Source organism: Corvus hawaiiensis, chromosome 2 (assembly GCF_020740725.1).
Source record: "Corvus hawaiiensis isolate bCorHaw1 chromosome 2, bCorHaw1.pri.cur, whole genome shotgun sequence".
NCBI lineage: Eukaryota > Metazoa > Chordata > Aves > Passeriformes > Corvidae > Corvus > Corvus hawaiiensis.
The window spans coordinates 91598594-91624725 of record NC_063214.1 but is presented as its reverse complement, the minus strand read 5'-3'; the positions used below and the strand labels follow the sequence as shown (position 1 = coordinate 91624725).

At 41.4% G+C, this 26132-nt stretch overlaps 1 protein-coding gene across 7 annotated transcripts in view; it reads left to right on the top strand.

Annotated features, from left to right (window-relative positions):
- CRACDL (CRACD like) overlaps window positions 1-24444 on the top strand; it is a 65612-nt gene extending 41168 nt beyond the window's left edge. For 4 of the 7 annotated variants that reach the window (XM_048325372.1, XM_048325378.1, XM_048325354.1 and 1 more), the window contains 8 exons: window positions 895-1030; window positions 1396-1560; window positions 2177-2245; window positions 5424-5654; window positions 7878-9456; window positions 19246-19445; window positions 21077-21209; window positions 22041-24444. In XM_048325372.1, coding sequence (XP_048181329.1) covers window positions 895-1030; window positions 1396-1560; window positions 2177-2245; window positions 5424-5654; window positions 7878-9456; window positions 19246-19445; window positions 21077-21209; window positions 22041-22186 — 2659 coding nt within the window. In that variant the 3' untranslated portion in view covers window positions 22187-24444. Of the gene's footprint in view, window positions 1-894; window positions 1031-1395; window positions 1561-2176; window positions 2246-5423; window positions 5655-7877; window positions 9457-15232; window positions 15686-19245; window positions 19446-21076; window positions 21210-22040 lie in introns of those variants that run through there. The other 3 variants (XM_048325388.1, XM_048325398.1, XM_048325408.1) reach the window with 3 other exon arrangements.
- The last annotated feature ends 1688 nt before the right edge of the window (window positions 24445-26132 follow it).

Genomic DNA, 26132 nt, shown 5'->3' with positions numbered 1-26132 from the left:
GTGTGCACATTTCTTGTCCCTGCTCAGTCAGGGTACAAACTAAGCTGAGGAAAATGAGCACAAGAAACTTCCTAGCAGCTAGCTCTCTGTCTGTGGGCCTTCTCTACCATTCCCATAAGGAAAGAAGATGCTCATATCCCACATGCACCATTTGCAAAAGAAGTTGCCTAACGCATCAGAAGCAGGAAACAGAATATGAGAGAAACTGCCCACAAAGCGTCTCCCACTTCCTCTAACTAGGCCACAAAGATTGTCCATGAAAAAATGTGTCTCACAGGCTCATAAGAGAAGATACGAGGGATCTTGATATAGAGAATAGCACCTTTTAAGGATATATGCAAATGATTCCATGTGAGGACTACATTGCCTGAAATGTTTTTGCTAATGATTTATATGGCAGAGATATATTAAATGCTGTACCACATTTAGATAGTAAAAGGTATTTATTCTTCCGATGGTAATGGTCACTCATTTGCAAGACATGTTCTTACATTAGCAAGAACTCTCAGTACAGGCTTGTTTATGTGAACTCCCTTCATTTTGCACCTGGGCTTGCCTGTGGCACTCTGACACCACTCAGCTGCCGGCTTCCACTCCAGGGGCAGTAGCTTTTTCCATAAGATATAACTCATCCTCTGGGGTTAAACTGCCTTTAACCTTGATTCAGTTTGTTAACGTGTCAGATAACAGCATTTACAAATTTTTTTGTTGTTTTTAAAGGTGTTACTTAGATTAGCCTGAATGACTGTATTGTATTCATGGAGAAGTCTGCAATCTTGTTTGTGATGTATGCTGTGCATGCCTGTCTCCCATTCCACTCTCAATAGACTACGTGAGTTAAGAGAAATGGCAAAAAGGTTTGCATGTTTTCACTCATTTGTTGTATTATTCTAGGACACACAAAGGCATTATGGGAAGCAGAGCTTTGTCACATGATAGCATTTTTATCCTTGAGACTGGGCAAGAGCCTGCAAGGCCAGTAAGAGTGTTTTCTCAAGAAAACATTTCTGATCGAATTAGAGCTTTACAGGTAATTTACACAACATAATTTTTTTTTAAATGCAAGAAGTGGAATGCCTTTCCAGGCTTGATTTTTTTTTAATGTTATTTGTGGTTGAACATTTGATTAGTAAGTAATATCTGTCGGCAGCTTACATCAAATATTGCATTTGTTAATTAGACAGCACTATCCTGTCTTGGTTCTACGTAAATGATAGCTGGAAAATGGATAGTTTATTTGGCTCCCTAAGAGAATATGTAACTGCAGATGTCCTGTGCCCTGAATCATTCAATTGTGAAGTAAAAATAACGGTAACTCATTGACCTCAGCTTAAAAAATGTTGTGGGAAAAACTCCATCACTATCAAAGCTAATGTTTTTTATGCCACGCTGAAGCTGAAACTCCAGCCCACCATGAAATTGGGACCTCCACCTCCATTTGGACTTCATGCAAAGCGAACAGAGGATGCTGGGACCAGTTCTGAAGATGATGGATTACCCAGAAGCCCTCCAGAAATATCTTTGCTTCAGGAAAGCCTAAACTCAGGCGTGAAAACAAGAGTGAGTAGTTCCAGTGTTGACAAAAATGAGTGTTTAATGACTTCTTTTACCTATATGTGGAAGGTAGAATAAAGTATTTGGTTTTATGTATCATTGTTTTACCTCTGAGCAATTCAGAAATACCTTGCTCCAACTGGGAAAACACTCTCTATGTAAACAGCTACTTAGAGTCTGTGTCCTATTGAAATATAAGTATCACACCAGAAAATGCAGAACTAGGAAGAAGAGTATGTGTTTGTGTGCATGCATGGCAATGCTGTGTTTTTTATAGAGCCTACAAAGAGCTGCCAGGCATAAAAAAAAATACAGCTGAAAAATCTGTATTCCTCCTTGAGTGTGCTGATAAGAGAGCTCTCTAATGTTCTTCTAGGTTGTCATTGGAAAAAGAAACATAAAATAATCTGAATTGTTTTTTATGATAGTTTTGTTAGACATTAATTCTTTATCTGCATGTCTGATGCTTTATGTTTGCAGTGTCCTTGCTAATCCTTAAGACTATAGAGAAAACCAACTTACATTGTCAGTACCTTTGTGCACTTTGTGTAGATGGTTTCTGCAATTATATCCACCTTGTTTGTCATCTTTTACTGAATCTCTTCCTCATTCCATCCCACAGTTCTCTGACTCTCACAAGCACCTTAGCTCTTTGAGTTTAGCTGGAACAGGCAGTGAAGAAGAAGAACAGGTAACTTCTGCCAAATGTATTAAGGGACAAGCAATGATCCATAACAGTTTTTAAAAGAAATAGAAAAAATACTATTTTGTTGCCTGTCTGCTGCAAAAACCAGCTTTGTATGCATGTAATTGCCTGCCTGTCTGTTTGGTGTTTTAATGCCTGTCTGTCTAACTTAAAAACTATGATTATTTATCCACATAATTCTGATGCAAAGTAATCTCCCATTGATAATAATTAAGGTCTCTAGAAAAGGTCTCTCATATCCTTTAGCAAACTTTATAGACATGATTTAATCTCCAAGCACAACCAACCAGATTTAGACACTGAAGTAGTGCCCATTTTTTGAAAGACGGGAAATTGCAGTAAAGGCTGCTTGACTTATATGCATAGGATAAGGGAGAAAGCTTATTGAAGAGATGGGAACAAGCTCTAGATCCTCTGAAATCTGCCCAGATCCTGCTTTAAGTACAAAGTTACCTCACACTGACACAGAAAGTGTTTGCCTGATGATAGTGGCTGACATTGCTGCTTAGGAGTCTGAGTTCAGCCGTCAGTCGGATTCCGGCTGTGAATTTTGCTGAAGTGATGTTTTTCAGAGCTCAAGTATAGGCGCATGGATGGCTTTCTTCAATCAGCAGCCAGCCGTTCTGGCTGATTAAAGGGCTGTTTTGAAAAGCTCTGAAGAGTCCCTTTTAGCTGTCTGCAGCTGGAGTCGTGGTGGAAACAACATAGGGGGTAGAGGGAAGAGCATGTTCTAGAAATAGGAGGAGGAGTGGAGGGAAATTGCAGAAATGAAATAGAGAAACTAGTCCCGAGCTGACCATTTCTTGGTAATTATGCAAAATGTATTTCAGGACCAGCTGCAGCAGGGCTCAGCAAAGATTTCTGGCCTTACTTCTTAGATTCCACATGAAGCTGCTTGAAAAACTGCTTATATGCAGTGCAATATTAATATTTTTAAAATAAAAACAACAGAACACATGAAGAAAGTATTTCATGAAAGTTGTTATGGTCTTACTGTAATTGTGTCCAGTCCAGATGCATGTTTGCTAAAAGAGAATTTATGTCTCCCTGTTGTTCCATTAACATTACATTCTGACTCACTTGCTGACTCCTGAGTCGTGGCGCTGACTACACAGTTGCTTAGCTTTTTCCACATGCCCTATCATTTAGCTCAGAGTTCTCTTCATCCCATGCCAGTTTGAGAGTGCAGCCAGAATGCAGCTCCATCTGAAGGCTTTCTTCCCAAACCACAGGATCTACTACCTGGCATTTCGGAGAAATTAGCCCTGCTTCTAGAAATCAGAGGAGAGCAGTTAGCAGGGCTGAGGAATTTTTCACAACACAGCCCTGAGGTTTTGGGCAGCAGTGACACCTTGCTGCATCTTGGCAGCCTTTTGGGATTGAAGAAAGGAATCACAACTCTCCTGTCTGGGCTTTGGGGATGGGGTTTCCTCATGGCCCCCCACCTTGTGCCACCCCGCATGACCAGTTGAAGGATGACTGAGCCATGATTTGGAGAAAGGGGTCTGCCAGCTCTTTCCTTCTCCAGTAGGCTTTGTCAAAGCCAGACTTCATGGGACAAACAACTTCTGCAGCCGGCTCAGAGCTAGCATTCACTAAGGCTGCTGAAATTTAAGTAACAAACCAGATTTTGGATTTTCCAGTGTAATGGCCAACTCTGCGCACTGCCAACAAGAAGACATGCAAAGTTTTCAAGGAAAAGCAGGAGCCAGAAGAAAGGCAGGCAAATAATGACGTGCCTTGAAAGAGAACATGTGCTGTGTCTTTATCATGGAGCTGAAATGTCAATGTATTCACTGTTAGGCACTAACGTATAATGCAGCCACCTATCGTTTGTTGTACATTAGTCATGTTTGACTACCAGACTGCCGATATTGTAGAGTTAAAATTAATGAGAGCATCCATTATTCAGCATGTCTGAGCTACCTTCTTTTTCTTAAGTAGAAAGTATGAGTAGAAGGTGTGGATCCAGCCTCTGCTAAAAGGAATGAGACTTTTCCCCTGGCCATTGAGCAAGCTGTAGCAGGCCCTCACTACACTACAGAGTATCTTTTGGCTGCAGTGCATATTGCAGTATTCTACTTGCAGAAAATACTGATGCCTTTTCCCTCTCAAAATAAAATTAACACCAACCTGCCCTCCCCTTCTCCCATTCAAACTCCTTAGTAAAATACCAATTCCAGAAAAAAAAAAGAAAGAATAAGAAAGACAAATTCCCACAGGAGAAAGCATGACAAAGGAGGAAATCTCCTCCCATGAAATGAATCAGAATTTCGAGCCTACAAAATGAGTGCTGTCATGAGTTGTCAAAGGTCATGTTAATGCTGTGACAGAGTTTGGAAATACCATTTTGCCTATTTGCAAAACTGAATCTGAGAGAAAGGAAGACCCCTTTTTAGAGTAATTTTTAATAAATTTTCCAGTGTCCTCTTTGCATCATCCCGGGAACTACGGTAGTTTTTGGTGAAGCTCACAGGCAAGCTGAATTCCAGCTTCATGAAAGTACGACACCCTTGCAGCATTCAGGAGCTGTTTCTGGATGGGTTATTGACCTCTAGTAGGAATTCTCCATCACTTCCTTCCCCAGAACAGTCTACTAATGAAACTTTACATTTCCAGTAAATGCAGACATAAGTACATGAAGGGAAAACACAATTAATTGGCAATGCCACTAATTCTTAATTCTTTTGTCTGTAGGAAGGTATTGTAGAGTTGGAAGGGACCTGTTGACATATAAGAAGCTGAAGATGCTCAGCACAAAACAGCTGTGGGTAGGAGCCTAGACAAAGATGCTGGAGGACAGACCCAGAAAGGAAAATGGCCCTTTAGGTTCTGTAACTGAGCACTCTTCATAAATCTGTCTTCTAAAACATTCTGGCCATGTATTTGTGTGCTTTAGATCATCCAGTTAGATGGGATTTCCTCCTTCCCATTGGACAGTATATCATAATATTGAAGCAGCTAAAAATGCAGAATTGCTAACACCAGTACATCACATGCAACATTAGGAAATGCAATGTATTTTAAAGAAATGTCAAAAAGAAAAAGAGGCAAACTTAAAATGGTATTAAACATGGCTATTTATTTGTAGAATTGTTATTTTTGTGTCTTTGTTTCTTTGTTTGATTCTCCGTTTGGGGATTTTTTTTTTTTTTTTTTTCAGATTACATTGGGTTCTTCTTCTAGATCTCACTCTACAGATGGTCAGCTGTTCACTAGACATGGAAGTACCAAAACTGGATCTCCCCGGACATCTGACAGTACCATCTCCCCTACAGCCAATTTTGACACTCCACCTGAGCTTTCTGCTTTCTTGGATAGTTCTGCTGCTAAACATAAGCTTTTAATAAAACCCCGGAACCAGAGATCCAGTAGAATGAGAAAATTTTCTCAGGTACATGTGAAAATAAACAGTGCCACTTTTGACACAGAGCCAGAAAGCTCTTACTGGACTTTGTACTTCAAACTCAGATATTATAAAGTCAGTTTGCAGCGTGGATATTTCATTGGGTTTTAATAGCTGTTATCTGATGAGTATCTGAACTAGACACTAGGAACAGATTAAACATTATGAGTTTACCTGTTAGCTCTTGATGCAGTGGTTTATATAACAATTTCTTCTTGCATTCACTGTGCAATACAATTTAGTATCCTGTTTGTGATGCACAAGTTGGACTGACTGCTTCATTTCTTACTTAAAAGATTTTTTTTTAAGTGTTATGATCAACTTGTGTACTTTTCCTAGTCTGGAATATCCTGTAAAATCTTGAGTCCTTGGGAGACTACTCATGGAGGAGCTGTTTTGACTTCCAAAATATAATTTGTCTTGTATTTTCAAAAAGTACAGAAAGAGCAAGTTTTGGCCTATTAATTGGAGCCAAATTCTGTACATTAGGACTGTTTTAAATTCAGACCTCTCCCTGCCCCAAAACTTGTAAATCCTTTACGTGTCCTACAATGATATTAAATAAGTTTTAACAGGAAAAAAACCCCATAATAAAAATGAAAGTGTCATCAAAACTATTTTTAAAAGGCTATTAAAAAGTGTACAGTATTTAAAAAAAAAAATCTTTTTTTGTAAACCATCTTTTTAAACACCATTTATCTGATTCTTGGTCATATTTTGTGAAGGGTATACCTTAGTTTTTCTTCTTTCTTTCTTTCCTTCCTCCCTTTTAGCACTGAAGTTTTCAGCTTTTACTACACTATTTGTATTTTATTGTTTGTGGGTTTTTTCAATGTTTTAAATACGGTAAAACCATTAATTTGGCTTGCTTATTACCAGAAATATTATTCCCTCTGTCTCAAAATATTACCCAGCTGATATTCTGTATTTCTCCAAATCTGTGAGTGACCTTTCAGCTCGGTAGAGCAGTGCTGTGAGCAGCACAATGATGAGGCCAGTTATTTAGAAAAACATGTAACGCAACAATTCACCGATCAATCCTCCTCTTCCATTCTAACGTGGTTACTGAAATACGATTGCTTTGTCCAGGCTGCCTGTACACTGCCAGCTGACTGAGCCCATCTGGATTCCCACAGAGAGTGTTCACATATTTTGATAATACAATTTTTAATATTTTCTTGCCCAACTCTGCCTGTGCACCTTGCTTCTGGCTAACTGATATCTTCTGCTTTTATGTTCTTGTGTATACGGATTGTGAATGCAGGTGGCATTGCAACTGGTTTTTTTGCAATTGCATTTGCAAAACAAGAAGTCACAAACACCTTAAAATATTTTTGAAGTGCAGTTTTTGTGTTCTTAGAATTAGGGCCCACATCCAAAGTATGTATTTACCCAACAAACTACAGTGAAACAGTGAGCTAATACAGACACCATATGAAAAGGCATATTCAGCAGCTCAGTACTGTGCTTTCATATAATCCTGTGTATTTAGCCAGTCCTCACATCAAGTTTAATCACAAGACCTCACAGATAATTACATATGAATTGTAAACTTTTTAACTACATATGAATTTATAAACTTCTATCAGATAGTTTAACTCTTGAAAGAAAAAGACTTTTACACAAAGGAGGCAAGGCTGTAATGTTGTATGACAATGGGATTAGACACAAGACTGCCATACGGGTCAGATACTCAGCTGGAATGGAGTGTCATAACCAGATGGAATTGTTAGGCTTTTGCTCTTCCTTCTATGTACTCTTTCCTCTTCAGAGTCATGCTTTAGGAAGAATGGGTTGTTTTATTTTTAATGCTAGTGTGGAGTAGCAAAATACAAAGGGACAGATTTTTCTCTTTCAAGTGGTGTTTTTTGCCTAAGAGCAGCACAACATAGGCAGTATGCTCTGGAGAACCAATTGCCAAGGACAGTCGAATGGCCATTGTTCTGATGCACTTCCCATCTACAAAGGCATGAAAGCACTAGCTGTGCAGAAGGAAATGTCACTCATTGCCTTTATATTGGTTAAATGCATTATTCCAGGATTTGCTTAATTAAAAAAGCATCCAGTCAGTAGGTTAAGAAAACTGCAAGCTCAGCATTGGAGGGAAGTATTGCCTTTCTCTCTGAGATCTCAGTTGTAAATGTAATGGTGAATAAGAAAAAAAGTGAAGCTGTACATGGTGACGGGGCTTTCTGAATTTCTTTTTTACAGAGGACCGAGTCTGAATCTCTGACTGATTTGAGCTGTACCCCAGAGGAAGAAGAAGAAGATGATGCTGTATTCAAACCCAGCAATCAAGAACTGCCATGCAGCACAGCTGCAACACAGAATGTGGCTTCCTGGCCAAAGCCCATAATGCCTGAGGACCTCCCCCCTGCTTTGAGACCAGCGATGACTCAGCCTGCTTCCGAGTCTGCTGCTGTACAGGAAACCCTGCTACCAGAGAATAAGCCAGAGGACTGCCAACCACCACTGGAAATGACATGTGAGGAGTCTGAGTCCTCACTGCTGACAGAAGACAAAGGCTCTGCAACTTCTTCCTACTCTATTTCAGACAGAGAAGTACAAAAGCAAGAAGATTCTTCAGAAACACTGGTTCTGTTGTCTGGGGATGTGTCAATCAATATTTTAAATCAAGAAAATAAGGAGCTTCCTACTGTGTTTCCATTAAATAAATTACCATCTGAAGAAAATATTTCAATTAGTAAGAATAGTATTGTTTGCTTGGAAAGGGTGGAACAAAATAAACAGAAGGATGATCAGGTACCTGTGGAAATGCCCTGTAATGAAGGGGCAAAGAAAGAGTTTACTCTATTGTCAGAGTCCAGCAAGGAGTTTTTCATGGATTCTTCTCAGCCCACAGACTCATTCCATGTTTCACATCCTGCTTCCTCAGTGCAGATGGGATCATCTACTTTCTGCTCTCTAGAGCAAATAAAGACTGCAGAGGAAGCAGCTGCTTCTGGTAAGGAGAACAGTCAGTCACTGGTCCACAAGGAGGAACTGTTGGGGAAGAAAGCTGAAAAAGCAGCCAATGAACTTAATGCCTTCAAAAAGTTTTCTGTTTCCTCTGCACGGGAGAGGCCAAGCACCAGAAGCCTGCATTTCCCAGAACGATCAGAGTTGGAAAACTCATTAAATACTGGATTCTTCCTGTCCAAAGCAAAGGTCTCCTCAAGAAATGAGAAGTGGCAAGAAGACTTCCAGAAAGGCTCAGATCTGGACGAGGAAAAAAGTAGCAACAAAAAGCAGACTTTGCTGCCAGAGTCCTACTCTGAGAACACAGGCCAACCTACAGAAATTTTGGCTGGTTATGTTTCTCTGGCTGTTGATGGAGTACCAATGCCAAGCAATTCTTCAGTGGTATCTCAGAATCAGCCAAGTCGTAAAGATAAAAGTCCTTTACAAGTGAAACTTAGATCCACCTCACTGTCCTTGAAATATGGAGACAACTCACCACCAGAATCAAAAGGGATTAAAAGATACAGTGCAGAATTTAATTTAGAAAATGAGGGATTGACTTCCTTTCTAAGAGGTGATAAGGCAGAGATCAGAAAAACAGCCAGTACAAATATTGGTGATTCTTTTAATGAAAAGATCAAACCCAAAGCAAAGTCCTCTGAACAGCTTAGTAGCAAACCTCCATTGCCTAAAAAGCCAGCATTGCAAAACATAACCATTCCAAACACTACTGCAAGCAAGGATAAGCAGGACAAAGCTGTTCACTCTCCTGAATCCAGAAATGAAGACAGAGACTTGGAGAAAGAGTCAACTGCTTGTAAAGTGCCTGGTAAGACTCCCAAAACTTTATAAAGTTACCTTCACTTGCAAAGAGTGACCTTACCCGTGCGAGAGCATGAGGCAGAACTGTTGTATCTGTCTGGTGAGCATGAGCTGATGGCTCTGCCTTCAGTGATGTTGCTCCCTTATTTTCCCTTGCTGAAAAGATTATCAAAATGTCAGCAGGGAAGAAACAGCAGACAGAATAAGATATTTTTACCTCTGATTTTTAAATTTCAGGGTATTGTTTAAAGGATGTTCAAAGTGACACTCAAAAAATAAAGTACACTAGCAAATATTGGAAAACAGAAATATCAAGCCACTAAGTGTCCCTATTTAGAGCTGCTGTATGACAATTCAAATTTCAAGAGCACATATTAAGTGTCCTGTGTGGGACAAGTGACTCAGACCTCTAGACCTTCTTTTTCACCATAGCATTAAGGCAGAAATGCAATGAGGACAGTCACTGCCTGCCATGGTAAACACACCATTTATTTATTGCCTCCTGTGAGCTTTTCTTATTCATTTATCCATCTTTATCATTACTCATTCCTTGTTTAAAACAAAAATTAACAACCCTGAAGCTTCCTGGAGTTTAAAGCCAGGAGAGACCACAAGATCGTGTCTACTGCAGACTGTTATATTTCACCCTGTTGTCTGTCTTATATAATTGGGTTAGAGTTAAAAAAATGATCAGACGTCTGGAGACTAATATACTGTGGGCTACAGACAGAGAACAGAAAAGGCTGGAAGTGACACTGCTGAGTTCTTTGCAGTGACAGTAAACAAGTGAGGTGAAACACACTAAAGCAGTTCTAGCAGAAGACCTCTGCTCTTCACTTCAGAGAACAGCCAAGAATGGAAAAAGAATCTTTAGGTCTTCTGATACGTGGAAGAAATGTTTTCCCTGTCCTGGACCTGTCTGGGCATGGGTTTGATGTTAAAAATGTGAGATAATGCTGGCCAAGAAAATGATAAAGTTTCTCTGTGTCATTGCAGAGCTTTCCCCCATCTGGTTGCTCTTCTCTGATTGGGGTCATTCTCTGAGAGTCTCTGGTCAGCACCTCTGACCAAGACAGAAGGTGCTTCCCCTCTCTTGTCCTCTAGGGTGACAAAAGTCTCTTCCTGGCCCCAGAGGCAACTTGCTGATGCCCTGAGCGACATCTGATTTCAGCAGTCCTCTGCTGCAGCATCACAGACATTTTTGCAGGACTTTGGCCACGTCCACAGTTTCCTGCTCTCCCTGCCATCATAAAGGAGGGGATTCATTAAGATCCACAGCTGGATGAGGTCCCCACAGCCATCCAGCCAGAACCTCCCCACACCCTGCAGGCAAGGCAGGTGATATATATAGATATATAGATATATATGTGTATATAATCTCAACACTCCCTTTAAAGGCATTTTCCTCTCTGTGCTGTCCTGAGTAGTTGATTATTTGTAGTGATGCCCACATCTCTGATGGATTGAGATTTTGGGGAGGGTCATAGTGGGACAAGAGAGGAGAAGACCTAGCACAGTAGGGTTCTTCTGGCAGGGTATGGAGGAGAGCAGTGGGAGTGCCAGTGCTCCCTCACACAGCCCGTTATCACATCCCTCTTGCTGAGTCCCAGAGTGCCTGCAGATGGACTGGAGTGTCTTCCTGCAGTGAAAGACAATGAGTGCTGGAGAAGGAAGGAGGGGAAGAAATGAAGCCGGGGAGCACATTTCTCCTCCAGGCTTCTTCTGTGGCTCCTCAGCCCTAGGAGGAAGGAGGCTCCTGCCCTGCGGTGCAGGACTGCCCTCTGCAAAATAGGAACTGTGGGTGAGAATTGAGTCTCGGTCTCCCTGGTAGGGATGCCTGCACCTGGAATTTGAAACAAGGTTAAGAATCCCTGCTTTGTTCCCCTCCACCTGGGAGTTTTACAACAAATCTGTCTGGCCTGAGGTTGCTTAAAATGATGGTTCAGATTGGTCTGTGATGGCAATTAGTTTTCTTCCTTATTTACTGCCACACTTATTGTATCAACTTAAGCAAATAGTTTTGCTAAAAGGTTTGCTGTGACAGTTTTCCATGTATTTCCAGCTTTGGTTTATTTGGTAATGGGTTTTGATATGAGCACATGCCAGGACTCAGAGTTTTCTAAATAAAAACCAGTCTTCTCCAAGCTGACCTGACCCACTGCAGACCTCTCTCTTTAGACACCTGACCAAGCACCTCCTTTTTCTAAGTTGCCACATCAGCCTGAACTGGCCACCTGAAGTCATGGGTGAATGAGGTGTGCCCACCTCCTCTGAGTGCCCTGGCACCACACCAGCTTTATTGGGAAAAATTGCACAGTCACCCCGAAAGTGATGTCCCTCTGTGAGACATAGGAGAGACATTGGATGCAGTGAGGACTTAGCAGGGCAATAGCCCTGCCCAAACGTCATCTTAAGATCTATGAAAAGTTTCTCTCAGCTTGGTGAGTCAGGACTGTGTCTTTGCAACTGCAAACAGGAGAAATCTGATGAACACAATCAACATAGCCCTTCATGGATCATGTGTCTTATCAGGCATCTCTGGCCTCCTGATCTGCCTGGACACACACTTTTTTTTTCCCCCTACAACCACCTAGCCCTCTCCTAGCCCTTGAGTTCATCAGCCCTTTCAAAGAGCTGCAATCACCATCAGGAGACACTTTATGCTGTCAGGGAGTTTATTCCCGCAGTTAGGAAATCCCCATGCTGAACAAGAAGACAATTGTGAAATGGTGATACAAGGGGATGCAGTTCCCTTCTCATGTACACTCATTTCAAAAAACTCAGTTTGCTGCATCATGAAGTCAGTAGGAGCAATGTGGTTCATTCAGTTCACATTTCAGCTTTTCAGCACTCTTGGTACCAAAGGAACAGGAGAGCTGATGGGATGCTGGCTTACCATGCCAGGTGAAAGCAGCACTCCTGCTCCCCAGAGCTTTCTGGGGAACTAGTGAGGGATTGCTTTACCTCTGTCAGGCTGCAAGGAGGCCCTTTAATGTCTGTGTGAAATTAGTCACCCCAGGAGGAGTCATTTTTAAGTTTCTGGAGCTAAAGGCTCAAGTCCTTGCAAGATTTAAAAGGTTAAGCTGTGTTGTTTGGAGTTGATACACTTTGCTATAAATCCTATAAAGGGCAGAAACAATTACCATATGTTAACAGGTTATTACAAGAGCAAAACCATAAGCAATTCTTGTGTGAATCTGCGTGTTGGGATAAACAAAAACCAGTGACTGAGGAGCTGTAGTGGGAAGACATCCTCTAAAAAGAGAAAAAGATCGCAGGGAAGAATGATGGATGTAATGGTAAAAGAAATTGGTGTGTATTGTCTGGCAAATACAGGCTCTGAAATGTCAAGAAAAATGTTTCTCTCTACATCAAAAAGACATTGCTTTAATGCTGTCCTGGCTACAGCTGAAAAACAAGCCATCTTTTTTTTTTTTTTTTTTTTTTTTTTTTTTTTTTTTTTTTTTCTTCCTTCCAAAAGAAGTTGCTTTCTCAGTTGTGTCAGGCTATTTTGCAACATGGCTGTTTTCCAGCAGTGAAACAGACTTTGATGCAAACAGCAGTTTCTTGTGTAAAAAAACCTCTTTTGGCATCAGTGGTATAGATCCAATCAAAAGTCAAATACCTCACAGAGCAGCTTAGGGAAGAAAGAAATGTCAGAAATACTTAACCAAATCTTTTAGAATAGCTTTGTCTGAAATTAAGGAATTGGGTGTGTATACTGACATGAATGCATGTAGTGCTTTAATAAACAAGGGAAATACGTAGGCCAGGATATTCTAAATGCTATATGCATTTGTAAAGCCCTTCTTAAAATAACTGGAGTTTTATAAATGAGCAAAGATACAACAGTGTGGAATTAAATATGCATGCATAAGCAGTGTTCTGAAACAATGACACTTACATGCAGAGGGTGTTATCTCCCTGTGTAACGTTGTTTGGATTAGTTTTGAGTATGTTTGCTTTTAAAACACTCAGGGAATCCACAAGCTAGTTTTGCTTGCTGTTAGTGGTTTGACTTTCAAAAGACTTTAAATTCTGGCTCTGACCTTTTGCCTGCACAGATGTACAGCAAGAGTAACCACTCTTTGCAGTCCTTGCAGGCATAAGATGTTCTTTTCCAGGTATGAGACTTACATGTCATAAAGAACCTCTGCTACAATGTGTGCACAGAGGCTTTTAGATCTAAAGAAAGCATGTCTCAGCTTCAAAGAAACCTGAGGCCATCTCTAAAAAAGACAAAGTTAATCCCTAAATCTCAGGGTAATGGTTAAATATCTCTTTGCTGTGTTTATCCATATAAGCAGCACACAGAGAAAGGTACATTTGAATACATGAAGTATATCTGTCTGTCAATAGACAGAAACAGATGCATACTTTTCTTTCACTTTCTATGTGTGTGTATAAACCCATGCACAACAACAAGTCAATCATAGCTCCTTTTGTACATAAAGATTAATGTTTTGTCTTCCCCTTATTGTTCATACAACCAGTCTGACCCACATTACAGGATAATATCCAAATATCAATGAGAAGTGTACACGTTTATTTCCAGAATATTTATGCAGAAGAAATTTCATCTATAAGATCATAGCTTTAGTCCGAGGAAAAAAAGAAGTTTTAATTAAAAAAAAGTTTTAGTAGGATACTAAGGGAAACAGATACCTGCATTAAATGGGGTTGCAACAGAGAAATTTCCCCCCTCTGGAGGACCATTGAGGCAGCCAGCCCTGCTACTGTCCAACCCTGTGGAGGAGAGCTCAGGGGATTCTGAGCTGCAGGAGGGAATTGAGAAGGTGGCTGTGGTTCACTTGGCTTCAGAGCCTATCCTCAGTGGTTGATCTGGAAGCTGTGGAAGTGGTGAAGAATGCAGACAGAACAGCTGATCTTGTGACTGTCCCATGTGTGTTGGGTGGCTGTGGGGAAGACATGAAGGCTTCAGCAGCCTCTGGGTGTGGTTTCAAGTGGCAGCAAAAGACCTCAGCAGCTTACATTAATTGCTGGTTTTAATACCTAGTGACATTATGCACAGACTGGCTTGACAAGTTCGGACCTGGTATCTTTCCATTGTTGGTGGCTTATCCCAAGGGGAAGAAGGGACTCTTCTCTTTCAAGAAAGCTTGAGGCCAAGCCAGCTCCAAGGAAACCAGGGAAAGAAGCAATCATGAGGTTAAAACTGAATGAATGAGAGGCAAATTGCTGCCAGCAATATCCTTTATTAGCTTATGAAGTTATTAAGTAAGGAGTTGAATAGCACAATGTTTAAAATAACATGTTGTAATATGAAATTAAGAATATAATTTAGACTTTAGTTTTATTCAGAAAATCTCCCAAGTGTAACACGGAAGGATGAGGCACAGCCCTGCTTCAACAAAGGAGAAATGAAACACAGGGCATTTGTGGTGGCTGTGATCTGCCAAAACTGGCTCAGCTTTGGATGGAGGATGCCACTGCTTGCATTTTGTACTTCTTTGTTATCTCCCTAAGAGTGGCATTTACCAGCTGGGAGTTTCTGTGCCAGCTGCTGTGCATGTGACATGCAGCAGATGCAGGAATTAAAATTATCCTTTTGAGTACTTTTGGTTCCACTCTGGCTACCCAGTTCCTTAAATGCTGTGCTTTGCCACGTGGTGAACCATAAAGGCACATGGACTATCCCATGACTAGATAAGACAGAGCTTGTTCAAGGTGATCAGTCATGAACCAAGAAAGATGTGTGAATGGCACTTCCCTTGGGAACGGTCACTTCCTGAGAAAGCTTCTTGCCTCTTTGTGTCCCTTAGGGTCCCAAGAGCTTCCTAGGACAGTCTCAGGTCACCTTAAACTGCCAGCTCGCTTCACCATGGATTACTTCACCACCTTTCATCCTTCTGGCTGGAACAATGGTGCATATATGCTGCCAAGAAACCTTATCCAATTGGAGGTGGGAGGATGTAAAGGACCTCTGGGCAATAGGAAAGATAATAAATAGTGAATATGCCTCTTCTACCCCTTACAGTAATTCTGGCTGCCAGATGAGGCAGCAAATCCTGCGTGGGTTGCATCTGATGGTTTTTTTTCTGAAGATAAGGCATTTCCCCTGCCTTGTCTGCCTGTCTGGCTTTCTGCAGCAAAGACTCTCAAAGGAACGAGGGCAGAATGTAATTGCTTAAAGACACAAGAAAGCCCTTCCCAGCAGCAGATCAGGTCTTGATCCTCTGTACATGATACTACTCTGCTGTCCTAAGTTGGCCCATACAGATACATATAAAATCTTTAATATTATAATAAAGAGCTTTTGTCCCCTACTATCAAAGCGACATTTGGATACCATCTCCTATGGAATGATACCTGGCTCTAATTTGACTGCCTTCTAATTGGCATGACTAGGATGTCTGGCATCTCATGAGAGAGAACTGCCTGAAGAGTAAGGGTGCTTGGTGACTTCATTAGAGTGTCTGCCTTATGAAAAACATTGTTATAATACCAGCCTCCAGACATCACTGTAGGACTGGGAACCCTGTTGTGCCAGGCAATGCACAGTGAAATAACAGCAGGATGAATCCTAAGTTCATGAGGATGACAGAGAAATGGAAGCACAGGTAGCAGTAAGACCATTACATGTCAGAAATAGAGCCTGGGCATAACAGTCATTTTGTCAGTGTGGATTGTGTGGTGGAAGCAGAAGAGGAACAACCTTGATGTTTACATAAAGCTCCTGTGGTGTGACAGGGAAAATAGGACAAAACACAAAGGGGGATTTGGAGTCACAGCAACTAAGATGTACATCATTAGCAGCATCAAGGCAGAAGCCAGGTTCCCAGTATCATCAAAAAGTGTGGGTGGATTTAAAAGGACCTTCAGGATAAAGACATTGGAGTTTTTGAGCACCAAGACATTACAGACGGTGAAGGAGGGTGAAGAGGTGGTAGAAGAGGATGCATGTGGTGGTGTGTCTGCAGCTGTACAGCCAGAGAGATGTTCCTCAGCTCTGAGGAACTCTGGATATCACCTTCAGTCATGGCAGCCCATCCATGTGCTGCAGCAGTGCTTTGGGAGCTGCTGAAGTGTAGTGCCTGGTTTTACTGGGCAGTGCACTAATAGCTCCTGCCCAAATTGCCCATCACCTAAAAAGGTGCAGATGGGCTCACAAGCATGGCTGCAAGCAAAGAAGGGAATGTGATGGCAGATGCATTAGCAGACATCACATCATTTCAGCTGTGTGTGTTCATTTATGAAGATCCTAATGAGGTTTGTCCTAAGATACTGAGAGAAGATGGGCTAGAAGACTTTGACTTACTAGTGGTTGTCTTGGAGAGCTGAGGAAGTTAAGGGGAACTGACTGATGTCAGAAAAACCATTCCAGGTGAAGTGGTGTAGTCCTTCCATGTCAGCTGATGCTAACACCATTTCATCTCAAGTGCCAGTTCTGACCATCATATTTGAAGAAGATTTGAACCAAACTAGGACAATTCCTACAAAAGAAAGACTGATCTAGAGAATATGATTAATCAGAAAAGTTAAAAAAATACGGAAAACATGGTCTAAGTCTTCAAATGCATAACAGGCTGTTGCAAGGAGACTATGAGTAATCTGCTCGTGTCCATAGTGTGTAGGAGAAGTAGTTAAGGATTTGAATTAGAGCAAGGAAGATTTAACTTACCCAATAGGCAAAAAAAAAAAAAAAAGTAGAAAAAAAGAGCTGTGCCATAGGATTGGTTGCCTAGGGAGACTCTGAGACCTGTCCTGTTTTTGGAGAGTTATATAGATACATATTTGTGAGGAAACAGTTTCTATGAAACTGATTTTTCAGCTGATCTTGCCGTGCAGTTGAGGGACAGACTACATGACATATTGAGATCTCTCCCAGCCTTATTCTTTATCATCCTGTAAAATGAGATAACAATGAAGTGACGAGAGCCAATGGAAGGCAAAAAAAATACAGTGATGGGAAAAAGATTATGGGAGGAGCAGCTATTGTCATGCAAAGATGGGGTTAGGTGGGATGCAGAGAATTGGAGTAACGGGCTGTGCAAGAGGGAGAGAAGCTCCTTCAGTGTTCAGGGCCTCTGTTTTATCTGCGCCACATTTGCACAGCTGGACTTCTGGTTTATTTCTTCCAGAGGTTTTCCTGCAAGATGGCATGAGGTGAATGTGAAAGGAAATGCAGGCATCAGCTCGCAAAACATCTTGCTTTGGCATTAAAGCATGGAGCTTTTTCTCTTTTTCATTTTTCAGCTGACATAGGCTTTACAATGTTTTCTTGTTCAAATAACTAGTCTCTGGTGAGGTATAAAAATGACTTGAGAAAATCCCTGAGCAAAGCAAGTTTGTGGGCTTTCATAATATGCCTGTGTTGGCAGACTCCAGCTCTTGGGAGAGCATCATCCCTTTCATCTCCCATGCTTTCCGGAGCATCTCAAATGTGCCTTCAGAGATATTTGCTTGCTTTCCTGATCAGGGCCACATTCTGCCAAACTAGCCCATAGCACTCCACAAATGTGTCTGACAGCTCCACAGCGTCCCATGGTTGGCTCTACATCAGCAGAGTAGCTGAGCCCCCAAGGGACCCTAGGGCAGTAATCCTTTCTGGCTGGGTCTGCCTCCTCCCAGGTCCCAGAACAGGGTGCTGACTAAGTAACAAACTTTTCCTAAGAGCAGGACCACACATGATTTGAGGACAAGAAGCTTAACTTCTGTTCTGAAAGAGCCTTCTGTAAATTTTGGTACATTGGTGGCCAGAAATGGCTGGGAAAGGTAAAATCAACCTTCTTGGGTCTAAGGTTGTTAGTCCTGTTCTTGTTCCTCATTTAAACTACAGAGAAGCTCTACCATTAGCTGGGAAACTTAATTTTGTGTTGTGTGAGTCAAAAAATGGAGAACCAGGGGGATGGAACCAATGGAGCTGCTGAGGCTCTTCTCTTGACCCAGTTCTGTTCAGTGAATAGACAGGATTTCCTGCCACAGACTATTTGAATACAGAGTATTTCTCTTTCCCATAACCCTGGATTCTGCATGTCCTTGGGTAGCAGTTGTGAGGTCAGCAGGGTAACACTTTTAACTTTCTTCTCCAGAAATTGTCTCTTTTTTTGTGTGTCATTGAAGTCTCAGTTCTGGTAGAGCACAATGGAAGTTACTGGCCCCAGTGAAGAGCATGGTCAGCATGAGCAGGGATAAGTCAATGTAAACCTCACATCAAAAGACCAGGAAGCCACTCTGAGGTTTTAGCAGTACTTCTGTGTGCTCAGACACCACAGACTGCTGTGCACAGGCACCCATAGCACATGCAGACTCCCGGGAGCTGGGGAGGGAGGCTGCTCCTGAAGGGATGGAAGGAAAGCAGGAACCAGACTAAGGCATGGGCTGCTGCTGCATGGACATCAGAAGAGCAGGAGCCAAGGGCAGCCACAGTGGGGGGAAGAGGTTGCCTTTGCAACAACACAGTCCCTCTGTGTCCACCTTTGAATTGTCTGCTGCTTGTCTCTAAGATGCCATGGAAGAGGGAGCAGAAGGGGCAGACCTTGGGAAATAGGTAGATTAGTGAAGTTTGATTAATGTTTCTGTATCTCCCGCATGTGAGGGCAGTGACACTGTGACTCCAGCTGAAGAAAGATGCAAAGCATTTCTCATCAGTAGAATGATAACTTAAACCTGTGAGCACAGGAAAATTGCTCTCTGGAGACCAAACTAATCGGAATTCCTATTTATCCAGGCTGATTTCATATCCTGGGTCCAATCAGTATATTGAGAAAGTATGAGCTGAAGCTGATTACAACTCTTTTTCCTATAACCATGTACATAAATAATCTGTCAACAGAGAAAAGCATGCCTTCCCCCGTGGCTGCCAGAGACTCTGGAAGAGATCCTGACACTCCTACAGAACCAGCCTGGATTTCCATTGCAAGGCAAAAGCAGAGGGGCATGCATCAGGAGAAGGAACTCAACAGAGAAAAGCTTGGGGCTCCAAATAATAAATTGAATACAGAGAAACAGAATAAAGGAAATGAACAAACAGAGGTACTTGCAGCACAAATTTGTGATGCTTTTGTATCACCTCCTGTAGTACTCTTTGGATCTACTGCTATGTTACCAGTCATGCCATAGCGATTACAGATACTTAATGAGTGCAACTATAATAACAAAGACACTGCTCTCATAAATGTGTTACAGATTCAAAGTTCTCTGACTATTCAGATATGTAATTTTGTACCTCCAAGAAATCCTGGAACTATGTGAAGTGTGTAATATTTCTTGGCATACCTACCAGATCTAACATGTGTATTGCATGCTAAAATATCCAAAGTGAGGTGCTAAATTGTAGTCTCTGATCTTTCTCAACGCAGAGGAAATATGTTCGCTCTAACTATCCTTCTAAGCACAGCCTTTCATTGAACCTCTTATACCTCCTGACTGATTTAACACTGAATGAACAGCTTGGTCCCAGAAGCTCCTAGGTAAGAATTTTTAGAGCCTTGAGAAGTGAAATAGGATAAAAATAACTTTCACACTTGCAGAGAGTGCCAAGATATAAATTCTGGTTCCCTGTATATGGATAATTCAGAAGCCCATGTGGTACCATGGAATATGGGCTGACACTGCCTCTTCAGAGATCCCATGCAAAACAGGGTGATACCTGTAGGAAATGATCTTCCCAGATGACAAAGCTGTGCCAGCAGAAGTGCTTGGCATGAATCCAGAACACTAACCTGCTGCCTGTTTTGCGTCCTGCACAAGTAAGAACCCTGGTCTGATGCAGGAGAATGTGTGTCCTGTACCGGTGCAGCTAACCCAGAGCAAATGGCCTACTTTCTTGCTTCAGGTGGTACTGCTAGAACCCCAGACAGGTGTATTATATCCTGGAATAAGAGAAGATTTCTAGATGATGAAAAATAGCAGTGGTTAGATTAACAAGAAGTAATACCTAATAAGATGTCTAGGCAAACTTCTGAACTGCAGTAATGCCCAACATAATCCCAAAATACAGTTTCTATGTCAGAACAGGAAACTCCAGATTTTAGCTGGCAATGATCCCTGAAATTCATGCCATGCACTTTATTTCCTTATAGCAGCTAACAGAGAAGCATGCCAAGATGCTTCTGACTGCAGCATGTGAGGCTTGGTGCCACTGTACTACTCCCACTTTCTCTTTCTCCCACATGGCACCAGGCACTATCACTTTAGGGTAGCTTTTGATACTGGCAAGAAAATCTATTGGAGGATGTGTTTGATTTCTTCTTTATGAAAAATCCATTTACCATCAACTGTCCAAAAATACAGTGCCCCAGCCCACAAAATTTGGGAGATGGAAGAAAAACATGAGAGAATTAGGCTGTTTCCAAATCCTATGTATGCTAGTAGAGATGTGCAAAGGACTTGGAATACATTTTGCAGTGAAGACTATCATTATCTACTCACACCATTATGAATAAGATATACAGAGGGATAGTTTTAATTTGTAAAATTGAGTATCATGGATGTTAACATGAAAACACTGTAACTTTCTGAACAGATATCAGCTCACGGGAGACGATTGGGACCAATGTCTGCTGAACTGTGGCAGGCACCCCATCCACTACCTTTGCTCATGTTCTTCCAAACTGAACTCATTCTCCCTGCATTACTTGGATTTTATCCCTCTCTGTGCCTAGGGGCCAGTGAAGCCACAATGGAGCAAACCTTCATACTTGGCACCTAAAACCACTTCTGAAGAGCAGAGGAAAGACACAAAGTCTGAAGCGAAGTCCCTGCTGAGAACCAATTCACTGTCACATGATGCCCCTGGTAAGAAACAAAATGCTTAAAATGTAGGCTGTTATCTCACAACCTTGTCAGAAGAAATCCTGCTTGAGTGTGCTGCAAAAGGAGTAGGGGATAGAGCCTAATCTCTTCCTCAGCCCCACATCAGCTAGGGCAAAGAGTTTTCTCAGCACTCACGTCTGGGGTTTTATTTGGTGGCATATTCTTTTGACCAGTTTGATTAAAAATAAAAGAGTAACAAAGGGTAGCCAAAAACTTGTGTTGAAAGAAATGTGAATCAAGAACTCCAGGCTCTTTCACAGGACAGAAGCCCAAATGCACTATCCCAGTGTAAAATGTAAGCAGGAATATTTTCAGTAGCATTCAATTTAAATGTGGCTTCCTAAGCAAGCTGGAATGATGTGATCACAAACTGTCTGACCATCAGTCCTCCCACAATGAGTTTGTTGTAAATCTCTTTGGTAAATTAAAATTTCAAGGAAGGGTGGAAGTCTTGAAGTAATAAAATTCCTGTGAGGTGGGGGCTGAGTAAAGGAGGAATTCACAAGTGAATACTTTAGCTAATGAAAAGACACTCTCTTCTTTGACCTGGGTGTTAACATAAGGCACAGTAAGGAATCCAAGTCATCATGTTGACTTTTGGTAAATTTAAGGATCAAAAGATATTAGTGATGAAAAAACTGTATTATTTAGAGCAAAGAATGGTAATTTCCTCAATAACTTATTGCAGAAGCAGCTTCCATGTGAAATGTAAAGATTTTCTACTACAGGGCAAGGCATGGGAAGTATTCAATAAAAGAGGGTGTTTAGTTGCACAGCAAGTAAGTGTAAAATGTCCATGTGTTTTATTCACAGTAGCTCCATCACCTGCACTGGTGGATAAGGAGGAAATAAGCCACTTGAAGAAAGTCAGTAATGCTGCTCCAGATCAGCCATCATGGATGGAGCTGGCCAAAAAGAAATCTCAAGCTTGGAGTGATATGCCACAGATTATAAAATAGAATGATGCAAACAAGTAGCTTCTTTCATAATTAAGTCAACTACTTAACTGAACTCCTACAGACCAGCTAATCACAGTGAAGAATCTCTTGATACAGAAGGGTTTTATTATACAGCTGTGGAGAAAGTGTGCAATAGGTGCAGTCAAAAAGTTTACCTTCAGTTTTGTAGCAATCAGAATTGCAATGGCAATGGATTACTTAAATTATGCTAAGGACATACTTACCCTTTGGAAAATAAAACTTTTGCCTTACGTATTTCCTGCATTTTCTGCTTTTAATGATGTTTGCATCCAAACAGGATCTTTGCTAAACTTTGCTGAACTCCTGTTGTTGCTGGAAAATTCTTGTTATGGTTTTCTCTGTTTACATTTATAAACTGTGCATTAACGTCCTGACTCTGTTGATGTGTTTCACTGGAATCACATGACACACTTTCTACCAAAGCTGTTAGGCCCATGGAGGTATTCTTGAATAGCTGCTAGTGAGTACTCCATTAAAATGTGTTGCTTGAGCTGCATGTTTGCCAGTGGTACAGTTTCTGGGGTTAGGTTGCCTTTCAGGAGGCACAAATACACACATTTATGTGTGACCATGAAAAAAATTCCTCAGTTCTTTCTGTGAGCAACCTTGGCTGCACAGTGCAGTAAGGAGACTGAACTGCAGTTGGAAGCTCATCAATGCATTCACAGTTGCTTTCCTACCTGAATTCATCTGGCTGCAACTGGCTTTCCATTATGTCAAACCTCATGCCCAGTTAGGAGGATGGTGTTAATAACAATGGTCAATATGAATTTAATTAAAAAATAAGAACTGAAAATCCTGGAGCTTAAGTTCAAACTGAAATGCTGGGGAAAACTGTGAATTTCATCACGACATCAGCTTCACATATCACCCCCCACATAATCTTAATTCTTCTCATTAAAATCCAGTAATATACAGATAGCACATCTGTACTTGACTACCTTTATGTAACATCCTCGTGCTCATTGGCCTGAGTCTCCCCCACCAGCTTGTGACTCCCACTCATGAAGTCTCCTAGGCTCTTCACCTTCGCTTATTTAACAAGATTGACAAGATAAATCATTTGCTGCTGATTGACTGAAACTACTCTGAACATATTTTAAGACCTCCCTATGAATTACAGAAGCAAAGGACAAACCCTGTGATACCCCACTGCTAAGACAAACATTTCGTTTTGTGTATGCATGGGTGAAGTACTACCTTAGCACTGCAATCCCTAGGTTTATTTATATTTATATTAGTGGTTTTGTTTTTCTTGTCACATTACATTCTCTTTGGAAATATGTGGGGAGACTTTAGGAAATGTAGGATTTTCTAGCACCTGCGTTTGCAATTTTGAAGACGTGGGAAGGAAAACCCGAGCCCTCTCAGTCATGACAACTGCATTTTGCAATGAATAAAGAAACAGAGAGTTGGGCACGTGAATATCCAAGACACTGTTAAAGGCTTTCAGTCAGGTTGTCTTTCATTGTTAAAAATAGGAGGAGGAAAAACTAGTTTTGTGTTTGTCAGAGCCTTAGGACAGAACTAGTCAGCCTGCATCCCTGCTGGGATCAGCCTGCACGGCTGCTGGGGGCCTGGATGGGGCCGTGCACAGACCTGCTGCAGCCCATCACAGAGCTGCCAGTAGTCCCGACCCAAACAGGGTTCTGCCAGCTGTTGCAGGGTTTTCTCCTTCCTGCAGATGGTAAAAGGCAGTGTGAGATACCCACTGAAATCAGAAGTGGCAAGACAGCTCTCTGTCCACACCAGATCCACACCAGAAATAGTAACTTAATTACAGGATCTGCAACCTTGGGCTCAATTGCCCAAAGGTTGGTTGTGCAAAAAACTTTCACACTTCTCCCCCATAAGCAAGCATGAACAATCCTTAATCTCAAGTAATATTTTTTTCTTTTTTGGTATTCATATTCTAGGACCTACAGTAGAAACAGGCATATTTTCAGATACAATAAAAACCATCTTAACTCCCTCTCTTTCCAAAACACCCTTTCTGAAACAAATAACTAATTAGCATAAAGTGTAATGTTACGATATGCTATTACCTTTTGTAGGAGTCTTGAAAAAAACCCAGTTTCTCTATTAAAGGAATATAACATGTAAAAAAAGACCAAATTTGTACCCTCTAATTATTGCCACCCCATGAAAAGGTTTTCAGGAAATGTAGTTAAAGGTACATTCTGTGTTCTTACAATTCCCTCCCTGTTTAAAACAATTAAAACTGTGTTGAATCATGACTGAATTCCTGGAGCATGATCTGTGCAGCTGTATGGGGAAGAGTACAAAATCTCTTGCTCAGGAATAATGGAGATGAAAGGTGGAGATATCATGGCAAGACCTGCACCACCTCGAGGGGAACAAGGCCTGTGTCCAACTGCCTTGTGGACATGTCAAGGAGAGGAGGTGAGGGAGCAACTGGCTCTTCACTGGACACAGGCCTCCTCCTTGTGTGATTTGGGATCTAGATTTGGGAGCATGCCGAGGCGGGAAGCATGGGCTGCACATCAGCCTCTGCTTTGCCTTTGACTGTGACATGATCCAGGTATTGCTGCCTTAGGGTTTCCAGTGGTTCTGCTCGCCTTCAAGTTTCCAGTGCCAAGTGGGTGACAATGACTGCTGTGTGTGGTGACAACCAGCATTGTGGATTCCTATGAGCTTATGAGCAACCTTCATCTGACCTTCAAGGCAAGACTGGAGCCCTGAAGGCTGCTCAGGCTTACCTGAAACAAATTCAGGATCTTGACCAATTCTGCCATAATTATGGACCAATTCAAGTGTCTCAAAATATGCTTCAGAGAATCACTAATATTATATGCTTCTTTTCTCATGGTGCACAATTACAATGGAAGTGATTGCCACAGGAGGTTGTAGACACCAAAGGTTTAGTTGGCTCCAAAAAACAAACCAGTGGAAGAAAAAAATCCCTGAAGCTGCTCAACACAAAAGCCAAGGCCTTGGTTTGGGAGCCTGTGAAAGTCTTTGGGAGGCAGTATCAGTGGTCTTCTTCATATTCTCCTACCACTGAAATGGCCCTGGCCTTTGTGCAAGAGAAGCCACTTGGCTGCTTGCACCTCTGATATGACAGCCAGAGGAATTTTTATTTTCTCACAGTGTTGCTCTGTATCCAGATTTCTTAGACAAAGGGTCATGCAAGCAGAACTTGCTATAGGTGTCCTGCAACAGGTAGGCAGAAAATAGTTTTAGAACTCATGTATTTTTCTTTGGGGAAATGGCTCATTTGTGGAAATAGAAAGATGCAAATAAAAATATAGCTCTCTCCTCTGCATGAACAGTGAGTTATGTTTCACACTCGATGCCACCAGAAAAGCCTTTCAGATCCAATCAGCTTTCCTGAGGACATCATTATATTTTTCCAGCTGAGAGGCAATATGACTAACTTGGGCTGATCCATTTTGCTCAGGCAGCTGCAATATACACTGTTGGAATATAACATCTAACAGGGAAATAAAGTGTAAAAATTCACCTTTTCTTCATGACTCATGCACATAAACTAACAAGAGTTGGAATTACAGTCAAAGAACAACAACAAAATGGACTTGAAAAAATAGAAGTTTCCTCTCCCAGAAGTGCTGCATGAGACACCTTTGGCTTTCTGTTTAATGAGCAAGGTGCCTTCCCAGCAGAGAAGGGCCTCATATAATGCAAATGAAATCATCTATCAGGCGTCTTTGAGCACAAAACCCCTAAATTTGATGATTTATGGAGTTTACTAGTTGGATTACCCTAATCAGCTACCTCCCAATGTTTAGTAATTGTATGTAAAAAATTTGCAACTAAATGATTTTAAATGGACAGTGAAGTGCAAATTTTTAAGGCCAAAATATCCCCTTAGTCTTTACTTTGATATGGTGTTTTGCACTGTGCTGCCTTTGACAGTAAAAACTGTTGCATTTTTTCTCAAGAT